At 33.8% G+C, this 22366-nt stretch overlaps 2 protein-coding genes across 3 annotated transcripts; both read left to right on the plus strand.

The window, feature by feature from the left end:
• The first annotated feature begins 11059 nt into the window (after nucleotides 1–11059).
• Nucleotides 11060–15293, plus strand: LOC105801683 (boron transporter 1). The gene is given in 13 exon segments (XM_012632900.2): nucleotides 11060–11824; nucleotides 11934–12016; nucleotides 12247–12439; nucleotides 12546–12684; nucleotides 12821–12986; nucleotides 13178–13344; nucleotides 13427–13535; nucleotides 13538–13599; nucleotides 13679–13753; nucleotides 13864–14001; nucleotides 14071–14390; nucleotides 14469–14736; nucleotides 14820–15293. Coding segments are annotated over 13 exon segments (2079 nt in total). The 5' UTR covers nucleotides 11060–11720; the 3' UTR covers nucleotides 15075–15293.
• A 1151-nt stretch (nucleotides 15294–16444) lies between these two features.
• Nucleotides 16445–19693, plus strand: LOC105801682 (cysteine-rich receptor-like protein kinase 1). Of its 2 annotated transcripts, none has more exons than XM_012632899.2 (7): nucleotides 16445–17072; nucleotides 17198–17503; nucleotides 17617–17724; nucleotides 17831–18172; nucleotides 18293–18527; nucleotides 18814–18958; nucleotides 19098–19693. In XM_012632899.2, the coding sequence occupies exons 1-7, from the start codon at nucleotides 17015–17017 to the stop codon at nucleotides 19404–19406; spliced, it is 1503 nt and encodes a 500-aa protein (XP_012488353.1). In that variant the 5' UTR covers nucleotides 16445–17014; the 3' UTR covers nucleotides 19407–19693. The 2 variants fall into 2 exon arrangements, with proteins under 2 accessions (XP_012488353.1, XP_012488352.1); XM_012632898.2 differs by having other exon boundaries at nucleotides 16445–17029.
• Nucleotides 19694–22366: the final 2673 nt, after the last annotated feature.

Raw genomic sequence — 22366 nt, forward strand, 5'->3', positions numbered from 1 at the left:
GTCTATTTATGTTTCACATGAACGAGGATGAGCTTCTTAGAGATCACATTAGTCAATTTATTACTCTTTTGAATGATTTAAAGAATGTTGAGGTTAAGATTGACGACAAAGATCAGACTATGTTGTTATTGTACTCTTTACCCTCTTCATACAAGTTTTTCAGGGAGACCCTGATTTATGGCAGAGATAAACTCTCGTTCGAGGATTTGAAGGGTCATTTGTTGAGTAAAGACAAACTTGACAATGAGTTTGGTTCGATAGCAAGGAAGATAGGCAAGCTTCCATTTTGGTAGCATCAAAGAAGCAAGACAAAATGTGTCATTATTGTAAAAAGTTAGGTCACGTCAAAGCAAATTGCCATAAAATTGCGAAATAAAAGGGCTACTGAGAGTTGAGAGGAAGATGTAGCGGGTGCTAATTTTACCGACAAAAGCGATGATGATTTCTTATTAGTGTCAATGAGTGATAGCTCCGAGCTTACATCTGATTAGATCCTAGATTCGGGATGTTTTTTTAACGTGTCCCAACAAAGAATGGTTCTCCACATACAGTTCGGTTGAAGGTGGAGTTGTATGCATGGGGAACGATTCATCCAGTAAGGTAATCGGTATTGATACTGTTAAAATTAGGATGAACGATCGGATGATTAGGACATTTTCAAATGTCAAGTATGTACCTAATTTAAGAAAGAATCTCATCTCCTTGAGTATTTTAGACTCCAAATGTTGCAGAATTAACATTAATTCAAGCGGCATTAAGGTATCTCATGGGGCTCTCGTTTTGTTAAAAGGTAAAAGAGCTTGCAGTATTTATGTAACAGCCCGTTTTCTGTGAAATCGGAATAGTGATTTTGGGACCACAAATATGAGGTCAAAAAAATTATTTTAATATTATTTTGTGATCTACAGCATGATAGGATTATGTTATAAAAATTTGGTTAAGAAATTTTACCGTTTGCAAGTTTAATTTGAGGAAAATGGCTAAATCACGTAAAGTGCAAAAGTTGTGTTCTATTAGCTAAAGGTATTAAATAGCTATAGAACTTTAAAGTGGAGGTCCTTATATGGTAATTAGACTATTAATTGAGTATGTGGATGTGCTTGGCATGGTAATTGTGTAATTTTTAAAGTTAGGTAAATGTAATTTGGTAATTAAATATAAAAATAAATAAAACAACCAAAGCTATCATCTTTGTTAGCTTTCTCCAACTAAAAATTTCAGCAAGAAACACATTTTGAAAGCTTGAAATTTTCAGCCAAGAAATCCCTTGCATGTAAGTGAAATTTTGTCTCGTTTTTAGTAATTTTTATGTTTTCGGGATTGTTGTAGCTTAACCTAGCTAACGAGGGGACTAATTTGCAAAATGGTTGAAATTATAGGGATTTACCATGAGTGTATTTTAGTTTTTTTGTGAAGTTTAATAGAATAAAATGAATCTTTGTTCTGAGTTAAACAACTTTTGTTAAGTGATTTTTAATGAAATTGTTAATTAGGTATAAAATTGAGAAATGTGAAAATTATGTGGTAAATGTGTGAAATTATGAAATTTATGGGCAGCTATAATCATATATGATATTCGGCTAGGCTTGGGTAGGGATGAAATTGCATGAATTTCATTTTACGAGCCTAGGGACTAAATTGTAAAAAAGTCAAGCAAAATAGTAATTTTGCCATTACATGATTTTTGGATTGAATTGATTAGAATGATGTTTAAATTAGTTAAATTTGATTATATAGATTAAGAAAAGCAACATTCAGAATTAAATTGGGGAAAAGACAAAGTAGTGGACTAAACGATCTTTTTTCTCCGTACGAGTTTGAGGTAAGTTCGTGTAATTAAATTGTACATTTATATGTTTTAAATTGAATTATATTTTTGCGAATTGAGTAATTTCCATAAATGAATACCGATTGCATATTCGACGACGTGTGATGACTATCAAGCCCTGTTTGAACCTTAGGAAATCGTAGGATACAAATGACATGTCATTAGGGTTACCAATTTGGTTGAGGTACTGCATGTGTTGCAGACACACCACGGTTCGTATGAGCTTACTGGTTTGCAGCTCGTGAGAGCTTATCGATTCTCAGCTCGTATGAGCTTACCGTTATTTCAGCTCAGAGGAGCTTATCGTTTATAGCTCGTATGAGCATACATGTATAGGAATTGACGGTTTACAGTTCCATACACCTCGTGTGTACCACCCGTGTATCTAACGATATTCTAAGTGGTTTAACGAGCAAAGTTCTGTTACAAGTTTATATGAGTTCGATACGAATTAGTACAGGTATTTACATGAATTACATGTAAAAAGGTTTATATATGATATACGGATACATGGTATAAATGTTGTATGTACATAAAATTTAAATAGTTGTTGAACTCATAAATGATTTTTTCGGTTTTTATATGAATGCATGGCTAACTTGATTGATGAATATGTGTTAGGCTTTGGCCAAATTGAATTGTGATATGCTTTTAGTTACTTACGTAAATTGTGGTTAAATGGTAAGTTAAATTCTGTGTTATACGAACTTACTAAGCTTAATTACTTACTCTGTTTATTTTTCCGTGTTTTATAGTGTTTCAGCAACTCGTTCGGATTAGAAGTTGTTGGAGATCTCATCACACTATCTATTAACTATTTTGGTACTTTTGGCTATATATTTTGGTTAAATGACATGTATAGGTCTTTTTGGCTAATGGTAGCCTATATGTTTGGTTATGTATTTAGTCATTTGATTTGACTTGTTTTTGGTATATTTTGTTATGTATATATGAGCAAATAGCCTTATTATATGTGACATATGGTTGCCATGGGAATGTCTTGTTTGTGAATTGGTATCTTGGGCACCAAATAATTGAGGGTGATAAGTGATATACATGTTAAATGTTAGGCACAAAAATGCATTTATGTGTTTGATCATTTAGGTGGATTTTGGAGGCATAATTGATATGTCTTAAAGTGGCAAATTGAGGTGCTTATGGGTATCATAATTGTGAGTGATGATATTGCATGCTTGGGCTTGATTTTGGTTGGTTTGAATGCCTATTTATGATTTGGTCATATGTTAATTGATGTGTTTAATTTGGTACCAAATTTGGGTGAGAAATATGGCTTGGAATATGACCTATTTTTATCCATACGGGCAGAGACACGGGCGTGTGTCCCCTATAGCCTCTTTAGAAAACAAGTCAGTAGCCTCACACGGCCTAGCACACGGGCGTGTGGCTTGGCCATGTGACCCAATTCAGTGAGTTACACGGGTACGGACACAAGCTGGGACATGGCCCTGTGTCCCCATTTAGAATGCCTACACGCCTGGCCACACGGGCGTGTGTCCCCTACACCTCGGAAAAATTTCCATGTTTTCCAAAAAATTCCTTGAGTTCTCAGTTTAGTCCCAACTTGTTTTTAACGTCTATTTTGGGTCTCGAGGGTTCATATTATGGACTATATGAATGAATTTGATTGGTTTCTAAAATGTTTGTGTTATGAAAATGAAATGTTTGTTTGTTTGATCTGTAAGTTCAGTAATGTTCCGTAACCCTGTTTCGGCATCGAATACGGGTTATGGGTGTTACAATTTATATTCTAGAAGGTTCTACAGTGACTGGTGAAATCGGACGTCCCTCATTCGTTACGGAGTCGAAGCCAACTTGTTTGGAGCGGTTGCAACTTGGTCATAGGAGGGACAAATGTATGACCGCTTTATTGAAGAAAGGTTTTCTCTTGGATGCAGGTTTTGAAAAGTTAGGACACTGTGTTCGTGAAAATCAGACTCGGGTTAGTTTTGTTTTGGCAGTGCACAAGTCAAAGGCTAGAAGTTTTCTAGCTTCTAAGCACAGATTCGGCCCAGTTAATTCCCTGCATAGTTCAAGATAGGGCCATGGCGGGCTTTGACAAAGATAATGTTGTGGAAATACGAGTCAAGGTGGAGATTTGTTGAGTATGCCTCATATTTCAATCAAATTTGAGAGATAATCTCCAATTAAACTCTATTTATTTGTTTCAGTCGAACTCTGATTAGTCTAGATTATTTTTTATCATTTGACCTACGAATTTAGCCTATAAATAGGCTCTTTTACAACCATAGAAAAAACACTCATTAAAAAGATTAGAACTCATAACACTTTTGGAGAATTTTGTTTTTACGTTTTGAGGGTTCTTTGTTTTTGACTTTTTGGGCTTAGTTTTTATCTCCATCTTTTGTACTTTTTGTTCTTTTGCCTTTATAATAAAATTATCTTTACCCATTGTTTTTTATCCTCTTTAGAGGGGTTTTTCCACGTTAAATTTTTGTGTTCAATTTCTCAATTTCTTCCGCTATTTTTTACTTGTTCGTTGCTTAATTGGGTTGATTCCCAACAATAACGGTGAATTTAGTGGTAAGAGTATCAATCTTCGGACTACAAAAGTGAGGAGATTGTCACTAGGAGTGATAAATTTAGGTTCCTTTGTTGTAAGTGCTGAAGATAGTGAATATTTCTCATGAACTAGGCTCCACAAACGTAGGAAAATTAAACTATGTAAACAATATTTATCTCCTATGTTTTATGCATTGTTTTGTAGTGCTTTCAACTTCTCCGATCACTTTTTTTCAGCATTTAGCTTTTATATTTGCAACTTTTTCAAAATTAAATTAATATGTTAAGGTTAAGTTAAGAGTTAAAAAAATTCAAAAATTAATTTACTTGATTTAATTCGTACCCTTTGCTCAATGAGAAAATGGGTCGATTCTATAGGATCAAACCTATAGGACTTAAGAAATGATGGAAGGAATAAAATAAAATGAAAAGAAGTCAAAAATAAAAGGAAAATAATAAAATAATAAATAAGTAAATAAAATGAAGTTGAAGAACTCAGACTCCAAATGAACAAATTCAAATTTGAAAAGAATCTTTTTGTTCTCAAAGAATGAGAGATAAAGGATTGATCGAGAAAATCTAAAGTAAGCTAAAACTAAAAAGGGTGTGTAATTTTAAAATTCATTTCGAAAACGAATTTGATCACTTCAATTTGCAATTTCAATTTTCAAAATTTTCATACATATATTAGTATTTTTCAACATCATTATTATATATATATATATTATTTCATGAAATTCCAAAGGTATAAATTTCTTTTCAAATAAAACAACTACCAATGCTTTCATTTTAAATTTCGTTAATATTTTATAATTTAGTTGGTAACACTTCCTTCACGCCTAATAGTCATATTTGTTCTTTCTTATTGTTATTATTATTTAAATAATAAATCAATTGAATCATTGGTAAAACAGTAAAAAATTATACTCAAATCTTCGATTAATATTGATTTATAATTTTCCTTAGAATTACCAATTTAAAAATAATAATAATAAAAATAAAATAATAATAATAATTAAGAAACTTTATTCACAATCATGAAGACACAATATTTGATTGACCAAAAGATATCTTTACACCAAAACCATATGAGTTATAATTAAAAGCCACATACATATGCCTACACTTTTATTTAATTTCATGATATTTTTCATATGCGCTATGTGGATTCTCGTAATAGTAATCATGAACTTAAAATGCACATGGATTTAAAATTTTTAATGGTTTTATTGTTTATGTTGAAGGAAATTGTGAGAGCAGTGGTTGGCACTGCAAATATCTTATAATTTAATTAAAATATTTTGTTGTTTGTTTGGATTTTTTAAGGATTTTATTAATCAAATAGAGAAGAGATTAGATTAAATAATCGTATTTTTGAAGGATCCTTACATGATTTACCTATCTTATATAGTATGATTTGCTATCACAAAATATATGAGCCAATTTTATGAATATTTATCTAAATCCTTTGTATTCTTATATTAAAGGTAATTGACTTGATAGCAGTTTTATTGTTGAGGTAGTTATGTGAGCAGCGCCACTACACTTAGCACATAACTTGTCTTATTTGGAGTTATCAATCTTTTCAATAAAACCAATTGATTTATTGGACGTTTGATGGTTCATCTTTGAAGACCAATCAATTTGGAAAAATATATATTGAAGATTGAATTAAATTAAGCAATTGAATCCCTTGAAATAAAGAGATTGGATTGAGACTACATTAAAGACTTATCTCTAATTATTCTTCTTTATCGTGGACTTCATTAATATATTGCATATGCTATTTTACCTAATGTTTTATTTTAATTTTCTACTTGTTAAAGAAAGAGATTAGAGTGATAAAGTATTTATAGAGTATATTGGCACAAACTCCATAATCATGGATTCACTTACTAAGAGATTACCATCATGAGCATACTACTCACATGACTCATGTCATTTAAGGATATTTAGTTCTAGTGGGAGTTTATAATTTTAAATAATTTTAAGATTAGTTTCTACAAAATCAAAGTTTATTTTGATATATTCATGCTTTGATTTTGGTAAGGATTGGTTTCACTAAGGTTTAAGGAGTACTAGTTAGAAATAGACATATTTATATTACATTGCATTAAATTTTCTTGCTACACATCCGAACTTGATATATGTCTTTTGGTTGTGGTAATATACATTATCGTGATGAACTTAGTTGCAATATATGTGATGAAAGTTGTCTTGGTTATATGTTAACATAATTGATGTACAATATTGTTCAAAATACTTTTGGTTATTGATAGTAAACTTTTGAGCTCATAGCGATATATTATGACATGTATTTATAAGATAATAAGTATATATAATTTGGAAGATCAGAACGAGAATACTCAAAGATTTTGACATATTGATGGATTTATGTACTCTTTCGCATCTATCTTTATTCTTACTAATTTGGCATTGACATGTCATGTAACGACTCGATAGTCACGGGTGTTAGAAAGTGTATTTCCGAGACTTCGTTATCGTAAATCAGACTCGTAAATATTTATTAAAAATATTTACGAAGTTAGTTGTGTAGTTAATTAGGTTTTGGTTAGGTGAAATTGCATGAATTAAGAGTAATTAGGTAAAAGGACTAAATTGTATAAAGGGTGAAAGTTGAATTATAAATTAAAGAAAAATTAAAGGGACCAAAGGAGCAATTATGCCAATGGTCATAATTGAGGCGGCATAAGTGTATATATATTATAAATATTTAAAGTTATAATATTAAAACTTAAAAGTTAAGTATATATATATTATTATATTATAATGATAAAGTAAAAGAAAAAGAAATAGAAAAGGAAGGAAAGAAAGAAACGAAACAGAGAAGGAAAGAAAGAAAGAAAAAAAGAAAGAAAGAAGGAGAAAAGTTAGGGTTTCAATGGTTCAAAGCTCAGTTGGTTAGTCAATTTATTATTTCGGATTAATTCGATGAGGCACTGGGTGTCAATTTACTTTGGATTAATTGATGAGACACTGAGTGTCAATTTATTACTTCGATTTATCTGATGAAGCACTGGGTGCCAAACTGGTATGTTTTGGTTGGATCCATGTATCTGTTCGATTCCGACTCATGTTAATAGGGGGTAAATGAATAATAAAGTCTTATAATTGATATTGAAATGAAATGATATGAGAAATGAGGTGGAATAGTGAATTGAATATGGTATGGATAAAGCAATTGCATTATGGATAAAGCAATTGCATAAATGAAATGTGATTAAAATTGTGAAAAGCTATTTCTATAGCAAGTGATGGAAAATTTAGTATTGTATGGTTTTAAATGTTCAATTGTGTTTAACATTTTATTATACATATTATATTGTTTATTTTTAAATATTTGGATTGTAGAAAGACCACAGAGTTTTTACTCAGCGTACAGTTTTGTTTCCCGTGCACAAGTTAGGTACTTAATTTTGATCGCCGATTCAACATCCAACAACGATCCCGAACTCAAACGTGGTGATGTTTTTTCTTTTGTGTCGGCATGTACCTATAGTGTCTAAATATTAATCATTTTGTGGATTGATTGTAAATAAGATTATAAGTTAATATTGGATGGTTATATGCATATAAATATGTGTTTATGTTTGAGGTCAGATGATGGCAAGTTTAAGTTAATGTTTAAATGAACATGAAATAGGTAAAATAGATTGAATTTGGCATGTTTAAAAATTGGATTTGAATGATGTTTTATTGGTATGTTTTGATGATATAATTGTGGTACCTATGAGGATACATTGGTTAGGCACCTAGGATGATTGTTTTGACATATTTTGGATGTGTTTGATTGTGTTTTGAATTGGTTAAACGAATGATTTTTGAGTTACTTATTATTCAAGCTTGCAGGGAATGGTAAACTTATTGTTAAAGGTACATTTTGAGTCGACACGACCAGACACACGGGCATGTGAACCCTACAGCTTTGAAAATTTTTAATATTTTACGAAAAATTATCTGAGTCTCCAAATTAGTCCTGATTTGTTTCTAACACGTATTTTGGACCTCGAGGGCTCAAATAAGGGACATTATGTATGAATTTAATTGGGTTTTTACTTGAATATTATGTGATATCAATGTATAAATTTATGTCTATTTGATCGATAAGTTTCGGTAAAGCTCCAAAACCTTATTTCGGCGACAGATGTGGGTTGGGGGTGTTACATGTCATGGTTTGTTAAATGTTATATTAGATTTTTTTACGGTTTTACAAATTACAAATATAATCACAATTATAATTACAATAATACACATTCGAAATAACTATAATCATAATCAACCATTACAAAGCACATTAAAAAAGAAACTAGAATATATCCAAACTCAAATTAGAATAAATTTGGAAAAAACTCACACATTGTAAGACTTAATATAATATGAAATCTAAAGTAAAAACCTAGACGTGATTTATACGGATGAGACTTGAATCTAAAATCTCAAAATTTAAATAAATATGGTTTATACATATTTAAAATATATATAATTTATATTATTATTAAAATTCTAAATATTTAAGTGCGATAAGTCTCATAATCAAATCTTTTATTTAGAGGAAGGGATCAAAGATCTCATTCGATTCTACTAGTCTCAAATTTTACATATGTTGCACGTAAATATATACATTTATTTTTATTTAATAAATTATTTTTTGAAGGTATTTAATAAAATGTTTTTAAAACCATGTTAGAGTTGTGTGACCTGAATCATTATTAAATAATTACGGACAATGCAGCACAAGTAGAATTCGTATAGAACTACACTTCTTCTATTTGAAATTGATTAGAATAAAGGTTTTCACCTTTAAATAGATGTAGTAAAAACTCCTCTTGTATCATTTAGTTTTCAACATTAGTGAATTTCTCCTCCTCTACTCGTAGTTTTTTTCCGAAAAATCTTTGTGTTTTATTTTTCTTTTCTTCTTATTTTGCGATCGTTTTATATATTATTATTATCAACGTTAGTTTTAACATACCATGTAAGTAATTGTTATTAAAACAATTAAAACATATAATAATATCTATACTGATAAATCATAATCGTAATTTACATATAACTATAATATTGGTTTTTTTATTAAATTAATATTATTTCTGTCATTATGGACACCAAACGCTATTATTATTTTACAACCATATACTGGGGTTTACAATCAGAAATTTTGCAAATTGCTTAATCATCAATTATTATTCATAATTAATAATTTTCTTTTCTTTGATTTTTGATTAATAATTAGAGGTTGCTAAAGTTTAGTTGATCAAAATACATATTTGATTTATCTAAATTAAAAAGCAAAATGTCCGGGGTATGATTAAACTGTAAAATGCTAGCATAATTTTAGTTTCTAAAAACAGTTAAAATAATAATCCCAGAAATATTAGGCACAACTTAGACCAATGGCAGCATATTAGGTATCATCAAATATTTAATATTAGGCAAAATGCTAAAAATGTTGGAAGCGTTTCGGTACATCTACGAGATCAGCCGCCCACTAACAACAGTTGGTTTTATATCAAGGAATACATTCATTCATTCTTATTACTTAAATTTCTAATGTTTAAATCACCATTATATTTACGTTTTAATAAGAAACCAATACCAAAAAGAGGAGGCTGGCTATCTACAACCGCCCTCGGCTTTGAAAAGACGATCCATCCATTATATAGTTATTTAATTTTATCCAAAGGCTACTACCACCCTCTTCCTTCACCACCTTCACTAATGTTGATTGCTTTGCTATGAAGATTGGATCAGTTTGTTGGAAACTTTAAGCAAGTGGTATGTTTAATGCTTGATGTGATTATGCTTTCTTAGACTCTCTGTTTGTTTCAAACTTTGCGTACTTGTGGGATGAATTTGTTAATAGTATACCTCAAGCATTATGGGTGGATGGACAAAAAAATGATTCAAGATTAGTGATTATTTGCAAGTTTATTTTTATTAGAATTGTTATATGTCAAGATTTTGTTTTGATTTTAATTATTAAAAGGATATAATAATAATAATAATAATAATAATTTAACATAGTGTGCAAATTAGAGGTTCATATTCACACACACATCATGTATGTGTTTGATTTGAAGGCATATGATCTATATATTGAAATTAAGCAACTTTGAATATAAAATGAGAGGTGTTTAAAAATTGCAAAACCTAAAAAAGGTTAGGTTGGCTTTCTGATACCTATCACTTTCATTGACCTTCAATTGTTAAATTTTGTTACACAAATCTATTATAATAAAAAAGATAAGATGGTTTTCTTTTTCCATTATTATTCTAGTTTTAAAATGTTGACATCATATATCAGTACGGAATTTAAAAAAGAAACCATGAAAGATGATTGATTGGCAGCCAAGTCAAGGCAGATTGCACGTACCATGAAATTGATTATCAACAAAATTTGTTGAAGATAGAATCACAGTATCTTGCAAGATATTAGGCAGGCAGGCACAGTTAGTCCAAAATGCTTTTTCATTCATTCTTTTATGGCTTAGTCACCACACACTAACAAGGCTACCTCGTTTCACGCCAAAATCCTTTTACTCTCATACCAACAGTTTGTTTGCCAAAAACCTCTTCAATTAGTAACTTTTCTCAACTCTAATACTAACCGTTTCCTTGCCTACTACTACTTGTCTTCTTAGCTCCTCCTCCTTATTATATATACGTCTTACTCCTCCAAGCTTTCTCACACCCACCTCCTCCTAAAACAAATCTCTTTTCTTTGTTTTAATAATGTAATCTTGCTTACCTCTGTTTGATTAATGCCCATTTCCTCAAAGCTGTTTGTTCCACTGCATGCTAATATTTCATTTGCTGATGGGTTTTCCATAAATTTCTGGTAGCCTAGCCAGCCTGCTTCAATTCCAACTCTCACTCATGTAATTTGTCAACTCTAACTACCTTTTGTTATTGTTGGTTGGTTTACTTTTGGCGGCATTTAGTTGATGCCAATCATGCTTTTTTCTTTCATCATGATTTGTTGAACTTGATTGTTAGTTAACATCTCGACATATGGACCCTTAGCAATTAGCATCCTTGACTTTTTACAGGGAATTTGAATTTCATCTTCATACCAATATATACCCAATGATTGTTTATAATTTCTTTTATTCCCTATATTTAAATGAAAAGGCCTAATCAGGGGTGAATTATCCTAGGAAAAATGATAACTTGCTGGTAATTTTTTGGCAACCTAGTTTAGTTTATGCTATTCTACTTACTATACTGGTCTCTCCAGTCTTCAATCTTTGTGTGTTTTTTGTCTCGTGTCCTTAGCTGTCTGTCAAACTTTGAAAAATTTTAAAAAGTTATTAGAACAATACTTAGCTACATGGAAGAAACTTTTGTTCCCTTCCGCGGAATCAAGAATGATCTGAAAGCAAGGCTTTTATGCTACAAGCAAGACTGGACCAGTGGCCTCCGTGCTGGTATCAGGTCTGTAACATTCATGGCTCATCTCTGTTCAGTTATAGAATACAAAGACTACAATCTTTTCCAATTTATAATTGATATATATATATATGTAACTTTTTTTTTCATTTAGGATCCTTGCTCCAACAACATACATATTCTTTGCTTCAGCAATTCCAGTTATATCTTTTGGGGAGCAGCTGGAAAGAAGTACAGGTAGGAACCAGACACTATACATGTATATTTACATGTTATGCTTCACTTTTCTTCAAGTAGCGTTGTTTGTGTCTAACGCATATCCAGACATGGGTATGGGGGATACGAAATACATAGAAAAATTTGAACATACTCATGTCCGATGGAGACAGTACATTCCCCTATCTCAAGTAGCATTGCTGGTATGTCTGTCATGATTTATAAGAGATAATACGTTGTTGTTGTTTCAGATGGCAGTTTGACTGCAGTACAAACTCTAACATCAACAGCACTTTGTGGAATCATTCACTCAGTTGTTGGAGGACAGCCCCTGCTCATACTTGGAGTTGCAGAGCCTACTGTATTGATGTACACATTTATGTTCAACTTTGCTAAGGACCGAAAGGATTTGGGCCATAAACTCTTCTTAGCCTGGACAGGATGGTATTTCTTCAATTCTCTACATACTTAAATTAAAATACTGAGTCAGATAGCTCAAGAAACAAGAGTTTGTAGCTTTCTGGTGGCACTGACTTTGATGAGTTCTCAGGGTTTGTGTGTGGACAGCTCTTTTGCTTTTCTTGTTAGCAATTCTAGGGGCATGTTCTATAATAAATCGATTTACACGAGTTGCTGGTGAATTATTTGGTCTACTAATTGCAATGCTTTTCATGCAGCAAGCTATTCGGGTGAGTATCCTTTTGCAGTTATATCCTATAATCAGGAAATTTGATGAAGATTCTGCTTTTCTGTGCCTTAGGTTGTTATTTCAAGTTAAAAAGCACCAATATTTTTCTCCAAATTCAATTGAGTATTATCCTACAGGGAATTGTGGAGGAGTTTGGCATTCCCCAGAGAGAAAATCCTCAACAGACAGCATTGCAGCCTTCTTGGCGATTTGGCAATGGAATGTTCGCACTAGTTCTGTCCTTCGGCCTTCTCCTCACTGCAATAAGAAGCCGTAAAGCAAGATCCTGGTGCTATGGAACAGGTATTCCTTCTTTATTATATCACCGTGGCATTCTAATTATGCTCATAAGGGATTACAAGGCCATTGAGAGGATAAGGTTCATAAACCATACCATTGTGCTTCAGTTCTTTCATTTAGTACTGCTTTGTTTAGCTCCCTGGTTGCAGAAAGCCCATACTTGTGTGTATTCCTTATGCACCTTAATTTAATAGGCTGGCTTCGAGGTTTAATAGCAGATTACGGGGTGCCACTTATGGTGCTTGTCTGGACTGCTATTTCTTACATACCTGTTAATGATGTCCCAAGAGAGATTCCAAGGCGTCTTTATAGTCCAAATCCATGGTCTGCTGGTGCATATTCTAATTGGACTGTTATCAAGGTGAATCCCCATGGTTTCAGTCTTCTTGGGAGCTACAGTAATATCCTGCTAAGTAACTCATTTTATTTATTCAATTGTGTAGGAAATGGTGAATGTGCCCCCTCTTTACATACTTGGAGCATTTGTTCCAGCAACCATGATTGCTGTGCTGTACTACTTTGACCACAGTGTAGCATCTCAACTTGCTCAACAAAAGAGTTCAATCTGAAAAAGCCACCTTCCTACCACTACGACCTCCTCCTTTTGGGTTTTCTGGTGATATTATTCTCCAATGATGAACCTATTGACCAAGTTTGACATGATATATAGTAACTAATGATATGGTGTTTACTAGGTCATATTATGTGGTCTTATTGGCATTCCACAATCTCCAATGCATACAAAAAGCTTAGCAACTCTGAAACACCAGGTAGTAGATAGTTTGTTCTAGTTAATGATATATGAATTCACAGTGGCAATTAACTGAAATTCCTTCCATCATTCTGTATGTGGTTATGAGTTTCTTATTGTCTTTAACAGCTCTTGCGTAATAAGCTTGTATCGACAGCTCGAAAATGTACAAGTAAAAATGCAAACCTGAGTCAACTATATCGAAGCATGCAAGAGGCATACAATGAAATCCAAACTCCTCTAGTTTATCAACTCCCGTCCACTCTGGTAACATCATTTTGAATTTACACCATCAGTTATCATCCCCTGTTTGTTCTTACCCTTTGAGTGAAATAGGGACTCAAACATCTAAAAGAATCCACAATCCGACTGGCCTCAAGTACTGGCTGCATTGATGCACCTGTGGATGGCACCATATTTGACGTGGATAAGGAAATCGATGAGCTTTTACCTGTTGAAGTCAAAGAACAGCGTCTCAGTAACCTGCTTCAGGCACTGATGGTTGGTGGGTGTGTCGCAGCTATGCCTCTTCTTAAGAAGATCCCCACTGCTGTTCTTTGGGGTTATTTTGCTTTCATGGCCTTTGAGAGCTTGCCCGGAAATCAATTTTGGGAGAGAATATTACTGCTGTTCACTGCTCCAAGTCGAAGATACAAGTACGCTTTTTCATTGGGTATATCATAAAAACTATCATGCATATACGCAGTCTGTTTCCTCAAAATCTGATGTGACAGGCTGCTGGAGGAGTATCATGCAACCTTTGTTGAGACAGTTCCCTTCAAAACTATTGCCACTTTCACCTTGTTCCAGACAATATACTTGCTCGTATGCTTTGGCATAACATGGATCCCTCTAGCTGGAGTCCTTTTTCCACTGTTGATCATGCTTCTTGTGCCAGTGAGGCAATACTTGCTCCCCATGTTTTTCAAAGCCGTCCATCTTCAAGACCTTGATGCTGCAGAATTTGAGGAAGCATCGCCCATTCCGTACATGGCATTTGAAGTATGCTTGCTAGTTCTTTCAACCTTACTTTTTACTTACTTCATCATGAAGCTCAATGTTGGTGCTTCAATTTGGCATAACAGGACCTGGAACTTGAGGGAAGGACCACTACTACTGTGGATGGTGCAGAAATTCTGGATCAAATTATCACGACAAGTCGTGGAGAAATCCGCCGTATACAGAGTCCCAATACATCTTCAGTCTTCGAAAAGGAGTATAGCCCCCAGATTAGGCAACTGAGCCCCAGCTTAACTGAAAAAGGGCTTGAATTAAGTCTAACTCCTAGTCCTGCTGCATCTACACTTGGACATAGCAGTCGTGATTCATCATCAAGCTAAAATATACATGCATAAATACACAACTAAAGAAAAGCATGCTCTTCATTTCTGATTCTGATCTCTAGAGGTATTGTACTTAGTTTATCACGAGACTAGAGTTGCCTTACTCTGGTTCTGTGCAATGAATGTTGCTATCAAGTTAAAAGCAAAGCAAGCAACCATAAACTAAATACCTGCGTACAAACAACCAGTCATATTTAATCATTCTTTTTAACTTCAGCTGCCCTAGGCTACACCTTTGCATTTCTTCTTTGATACATTGATGCCAGTCAACTTCATGAAGACGATCAGCATGAGCAGTAATCTACAGCATCCATTCCCTTATTGGCTGCTTTCTCTTAAACGCTCACATTCTAACGTACTAAACATTCGGTTATATGTAAAACGCAACTTTAGAAGGAAATAAGATTTAAATAAATATTCTGTCAATTAATTAATTAATTATAAAAAATTATCTATAATCTATAGAAAATATTGAAAAAAATTTGAACGGCCAAATTTACTCTACATTTACTGACTTCATAATTTTAAATATATATTTTTATTATATATAAAATTTATAACATTTATATGTAAAATGTAATCTTATAAAAATATTTGATTAAATAAATTTATCTAATAAAAATATTTATCATACTTATAGATAAAAATTCTAATTATGTTAAAATATCTTTATTAAATAAGCTATACAATAATATATTACAAAAGTTAAATTTTAGTCTACAAAAGTTGAAATTTATATTTAAATTATTATTTTCATTAATTTGAAAAATTAAAATATATATTGTTTTAGACTGAAAATTTATATTTATATATTATATATAATATTAAAAACAAAAGAATAAAAAGAATGGTGATGGTCATAATCAGTCAACACCAATCAACCGTCATCAATAAATTAGTTGATTAATATTTTTATTTTAAATAAATTAAGTGTCACATGACACATTGTGATTAGTTGAAAGGTGTCACGTGATAATCGATTTTTTAATACCGTTAAAATGAGTTGAATAGGATAATGAAATAATAATTTAAGTAGTATGAGATAATAATAAAAAGTTTAAATAAAGCCAACAAAAATAAAAATTTAAGTAGCTAAATAAAAGAAATAGGCATGAAGGAGAAATTGAGGATTAAGCATATATTTTTTGAAGTAACGATTAGTTATAGATTATAGATGTGGTAATGACGACTGCGCCTAACTAGCTTTTACAACCTGAATTGGAAGAAAACGTAGGAAGTTGAGAGTGTATTTGAGTTTTGGTTTGTATGGTTTGGTTAGAGAAGAAGTAAAACATTTTGGTTCATGACAAGAGAAGAGTGAAGATGAACAAGTGGTGACGAGCAAAGAAAAATGAAAAAAGCAAATAGGCTCAGTGTGCAAGGGACCGCCATGTGGGGGGAAGGAATATCTAGAAATGGGCTAAATAAAGCAAAGAGAAACAGAAACCGAGTTAAATTCTCCCTATTTTCTTTGGTTGCCATCTTCCTCTCTTTCACACAAAAAGACTCCAGACCCCCCTAGGAATTACAATCATCTCTCCTTCTCCAAACCCTTCAATCGTAACATGACAAAGGGTTAGGGAGAGAAGAGAAAAATGTGAATATTTTGCTATATATATAAAAAAAGAAAGAAAACAGAAACAGAGCAGAGGACCAACAGAATTCGATGCGATTCTCAGTCCAACATCCTTTGAACATTATAATGATATGGATGTTGCTGATGTTTGCTTCATGTTTCTCCCCTGCCTCCTCTGCTCTTCTATCCTTCGGATCCCGCCTTAAGTGTGGAACTAATAACGAAACCTCCCAGAGATTCGTTAGGAGTGTTGACAAAGTGATGGGAGCTTTGTCCAAATTAATTGCTGCTCAGGGCTGGGGAACCTTCTCTGATGTGGATCCACCCTTCACTGTCTTTGGATTAGGCCAATGCTATCAACATGTCAACGGAAAAGGTTGTAAACTCTGTTTCAATACAGCCAGAGAAGAACTTAGAAGGTGCGTCCCGGCCACATCGGGACGAATCTTTCTTGATTGGTGCTTTCAACGTTTCGATAATTATATGTTCTACAATGAAGGGGTTGATGCCAAATAAGATCACCTAATCTGTGGCTCGCCTGCAGGTGTTTATCAACAAGATTTTCAAAGGGAATTGGATCAAGTGATCAGGAAAGTAACCAATACAGCGTTGGAGAACAATGGATATGCGGCAAAGGCGGCCAAAGGAGGGGTGACCACCGTTTACGCATTGGCGCAATGTTGGAGGGCAATTGATCAAGAGACTTGCAGCGAGTGTTTGAGGCATGCAGCCTCGGGGTTGAGGAAGTGTGCTCCTGGGGCTGAGGGCAAGGCTATGTTTTCTGGGTGTTATATGAGGTATTCCACCCATAGGTTTTTTGGCCCAGAAGCTGAAACAGAGGACAATACGGGTGGGTAACAAAGCAAGTGAACTTAACTTGTTAAAGTTTTTTTTTTTTTTTTATCTGCGACCCATATCATATTTTCCTTCTGATTGCTATTATTTACTGTGTTCTCTTTGAAGGGTTTAGTCCTTGGGTCATCATAGGATTGGCTTCAGCAGGAGTTGCATGCGCCGTGCTTGGTGCTATTGGTACTTGTATAAGCTGTAAGAGATTCTCCAAGAAGAAAGGTATGCATACGTATGTATGGAACCTATACTGCACCATACATATGTATCGCTTTGCTTACAAATTAATGCTGATTCAGCCTTACTTTTTCTTGTGGACTTCTCTCAGGGCTAGATGACATTCCAGCAACCCGAAACAATACTAGTTTAAATTACATGTATGGAACGCTTGAAAAGGCGACTGACCATTTTGATGAATCAAGGAAATTAGGACAAGGAGGAGCAGGTACTGTGTTCAAGGGAATTCTCCCTGATGGTAAAGTTGTTGCAGTTAAAAGGTTGTTCTTCAATACCCGGCAGTGGGTGGACCAGTTCTTTAACGAAGTCAATTTGATCAGTGGAATTCAGCACAAGAACCTTGTAAGCCTTTTAGGTTGCAGCATTGAAGGTCCCGAGAGCCTTCTAGTTTATGAATATGTACCAAATAGGAGGCTAGATCAAATCCTGTTTGGTAAGTAAGTCATTTCTAAACTAATTCGATTATGAATGATAAAGGCAGTTTATAGAAATATAGTTGCTAATTTCTCATTTCTCCAAGACTGTACTAAAACCTTTTTTTTATCTGATGCAGTTAAGAACACAATAAACATTCTAAGCTGGTCACATCGGTTCAACATTATATGTGGAACAGCTGAAGGGCTGGCTTATCTTCATGGGGGTTCTGGAGTAAAAATCATTCATAGAGACATAAAATCCAGCAACATTCTCCTTGATGAGAATCTCAATCCAAAGATTGCTGATTTTGGACTTGCTTGTTGTGTTGCTTCAGATAAATCCCATGTTAGCACTGCAATTGCTGGAACATTGTAAGATATTGATCTCCTACTGTCAAGTGGTTGCTATTGGCACATATTTGGCATCATTATTTTCAACATCCAATGCTAGCTTCTTTAGTAATAAATACCCCACAGTTATTGTGTGAGGAGGAAAAGTTTAAATCCCAAACCAATGAGAGTAGCTTTTTTAATTTAGACAAATATGATATTTCCAATATCCAGGTATAGACTTCAATCTTCCCTTCATGCAAATTACATCTGTTTTCTATTATGAATATATTTCCAAGTTGTTGTGATAAATAAATCTATGTTGCAGAGGATACATGGCTCCTGAATATCTGGTTCGAGGACAACTGACAGAGAAGGCGGATGTTTATGCATTTGGGGTGCTAATGCTTGAGATTGCCACTGGTAGGAAAAACAATGTTTTCTCTGAGCGTTCAAGTTCTACTTTGTACTTGGTGAGATCCATAATCCTTTTTCATTGACTTGATAACCGTAATCATAAAAGGCTTTTACAATATCCCTTTCCAGCTATAATAAAGAAAAAAATGTAATACAAAGCAGAATATGGTCATGGATTAACCTTTGTTCTATCAGGTGTGGAAGCAATACAAGGCAGAAAGTATTACACAAGCTATAGACTCTACCTTAAAGGGCAGATTTGATGAGAGGGAGGCATCGATTGTGCTTCGAGTTGGGCTGCTGTGCACCCAATCCTCAGTTGCACTAAGACCAACCATGTCTGAAGTAGCTCAAACGTTAACTGATAGACGTTGTGTGATTCCCTCCCCGAAACAGCCTCCCTTCTTGAACGCTAGTGTGCTAAGTCCTGAAGACGCAATGACTAGTTCTTTTATGGGCTCTTCAGCTTTAAATGACCCAAGAACTCAAAAGCCTGGCACCTGAATCAAATAATTGTACACAATTAAAGCATTGAGATCAACATAGCCTTCACTCTTCTAAGATTGGCAGGGCATACAATCAGAAAATATTTGCCCCACGTGGAGACTGGAATTTTGTACACCTGAGATTAGGTAGAGGCAATGATTTGCATTGGTTATTTTTTCTTTTAACTTCTTTTCTCCCTTGTATTTGCACATACAAAAATTTAACCGTGTACATATAATTAAAAGGAAAAAAACCTTTTACATCCCCATTTGATCTCCTAAAATTAAACCCATCCGATGGATTGTTGACAGGTGTTGGTAAATAAGTACGTGACAGAATAGCATTATCAGCCACTTGGGAAATCCTTGTGAGATTGGAATAGTGACATGGCAAGTCTTTTTGGACAAATTCTTGAGCTGAGACACACAAAACACGCCATAATTCGGCTACAGCTTCATTTTCGAGTCCTCTTCATGTGTTGCAAGCGTCATTTGAACTTGTATTTTCAGTTGGAGGTTTCCTTGTTTATGATGAAGAAATGAAATAGAAAGGTTTTGCATTGTGGGTTAAAGTTGAGGTCGCAAATCATTAATAGTAGGGTCGATTATTTTCATTTTATTTTTGGGAAACCCATTACCATATGGAAGGACCAAATTGTTTTTGTTTTGATTCGATATTATGCACGGAGAGATTTATTGCGGATTGTTAGTTTAATTCATTATATCTCTAGTACTAAATGGAAATATATTTTTATTATTTTTAAAATTTCACAAATTTTCATTTTAAAAAGCTTCAAATCAAACCTTTTTTAATTTAAAAAAAAAACGTGAGAACCCTTTGCCTAAGAGAGAGAACCATATGGAAGTGTCACGGGCCAAAGTGCAAAGCCCGTGACCATGCCACAAGAAGCGCCCCATGGAGGTCTATTGATTAGGTGGGGGACATTCAGCCCATAAGAACTGGCCCGATTCAAAGAGCTACTAAAGAAGCCTATCAGATTAAAGCCTGGTTGGCCCAATGATGAAGACATGGCAACTTAGGCAATTTTGGTAACTAATCTTAGAAGATAGAAGAGAATCATATCTTGTAAGATTAGATTAGATTTGATATGGCAAATCTTGTAAATCCCTAAAATCAAGGGATATAGTGAATCTCGTCCGTCGATGTACATTTATCTTGACCGTCTGTTTTGGGGGAGCTCAACTATAAATAGAGCCTCCCCCTCATTTGTAAATCATCCATTGTAACTTGAATTCTTAAGAGTAATAGAATTCTTAAGCATTTACTCAAACACTTTGTGGGCATTCTTTCTTTGGTTTTCTGTTGTTCTTTTGTAGCTTCTTTTGGCACAAACGCTTCCGCTATACAAATTGGTGCCTTGGAGGAGTTCTAAAAGAATCCTCTCTTTTGGGAGTTAAGGCTGACTTGGGCGAGTTTGGACGAACGGATCGCCTAAGGCCGCACGGATTGCGAGACGAAAGGTCTAGCCCCGTGACAGAAGGATCAAATTGTTTTTGTTTTTATTCGATTTTATGCACGGAGAGATTTACTACAGATTGTTAGTTTAGTTTATTATATCTCTAGTCCTAAATGGAAATATTTTTTATTTTTTTTAAAATTTCACAAATTTTCATTTAAGCTCCAAATCAAACATTTTTTTTAATTTTTAAAGAAAAACGTGAAAACCCTTTGCCTAAGAGAGAGAAAAATGTAATAGTTGGCAAGGGGACTAATAATTATTGCCCATACCCTAGAACTTGTATAAAATAAACTTTCCCATTGTTTCACACCTCAAATTCAAAGTTAAGGGTTCTTTTGTTTTCCTAATTTCATTTTACAGAAATCATTTTTCGAGGGGTGGTTTTTGGGCAAAATACTATTAAAAGTCATTTTTTTTAAAAATTTACTGAAATGAGTCCGGTAAATAATTAATTATCGAAATGGCTCAATTCCACGAAAGTGCGTCCACGTTAGCTCATTGTCAAGGGATGTTGTAGAAAAACGCTTCCTCAAGGAAGCGCTTTGTCCACGTGGGCAGAAAGCGCGCCCTCAAGAACGCGTTTTCTTGCCACGTTAGCGCTCCCTTGGGGACGCGTTTTGCCCGCGCGTGAACAGTAGTAACGGCTACTTTTTGACCGTTGGTGACCCCCCAACGGTAAAAAAAAACTATAAAACCCCCCTTTCATTTTTTTCACAACTTAATCATTTCTCTCAATTTCTCTCTAATATTCTCTCAATTTCCTATTTAAAAAAGCTTTAATTTTTAAATTATTTTTAAAAAAGTTTTAAATTTTATTTTTTTGAATTTTTTTAAATCGTAAAAATTTGTACGAATTTAGCAATGGCCGGAGAATTAATTCGTCTTGATGACAAGCACATATCCGTCGAACAAATGAAAATAGTAAGTGTTAAATTTAGTTTTTAAATATTATTTAAGATTTTTTTTATTTATGCAATTTTAAATAACTATTATTTATTTTATTATTTGTTATAAAAATCTATAGATCGGATATTACAATGCTATATCCGTAATATGCATGGTCCTCCATCACCGTTGGTAGAGAATTATCTACAGGAAGCGGGTTTTTGGCACGTGGCAACGGGAGGCCGGGGATGCAAGTTGGACCCAAAACTTATTAGTGCGTTGATTGAGAGGTGGAGACCCAAGACGCACACATTCCATCTTCCATGTGAAGAGTGTACTATCACTTTGGAAGATGTGAATTTGCAATTAGGATTGCCGGTGGACGGGTACGCAATCACTAGGTCTGTTCAATCTGGTAATTGGGGAGTTGTATGCTATGAGCTTTTGGGCACTATTCCGGAGACTATTAACGGAGGTCGGATCGAGATGGGCTGGTTACGAGACACATTCCCTGATCCGGATGATGATTCTACCAAACTAGAAAGAATCGGATATGCTCGGGCATACATTCTTCAGATAATTAGAGGTTATCTGATGTCAGACTTGTCACGGA

Source organism: Gossypium raimondii, chromosome 11 (assembly GCF_025698545.1).
Source record: "Gossypium raimondii isolate GPD5lz chromosome 11, ASM2569854v1, whole genome shotgun sequence".
Lineage (NCBI taxonomy): Eukaryota > Viridiplantae > Streptophyta > Magnoliopsida > Malvales > Malvaceae > Gossypium > Gossypium raimondii.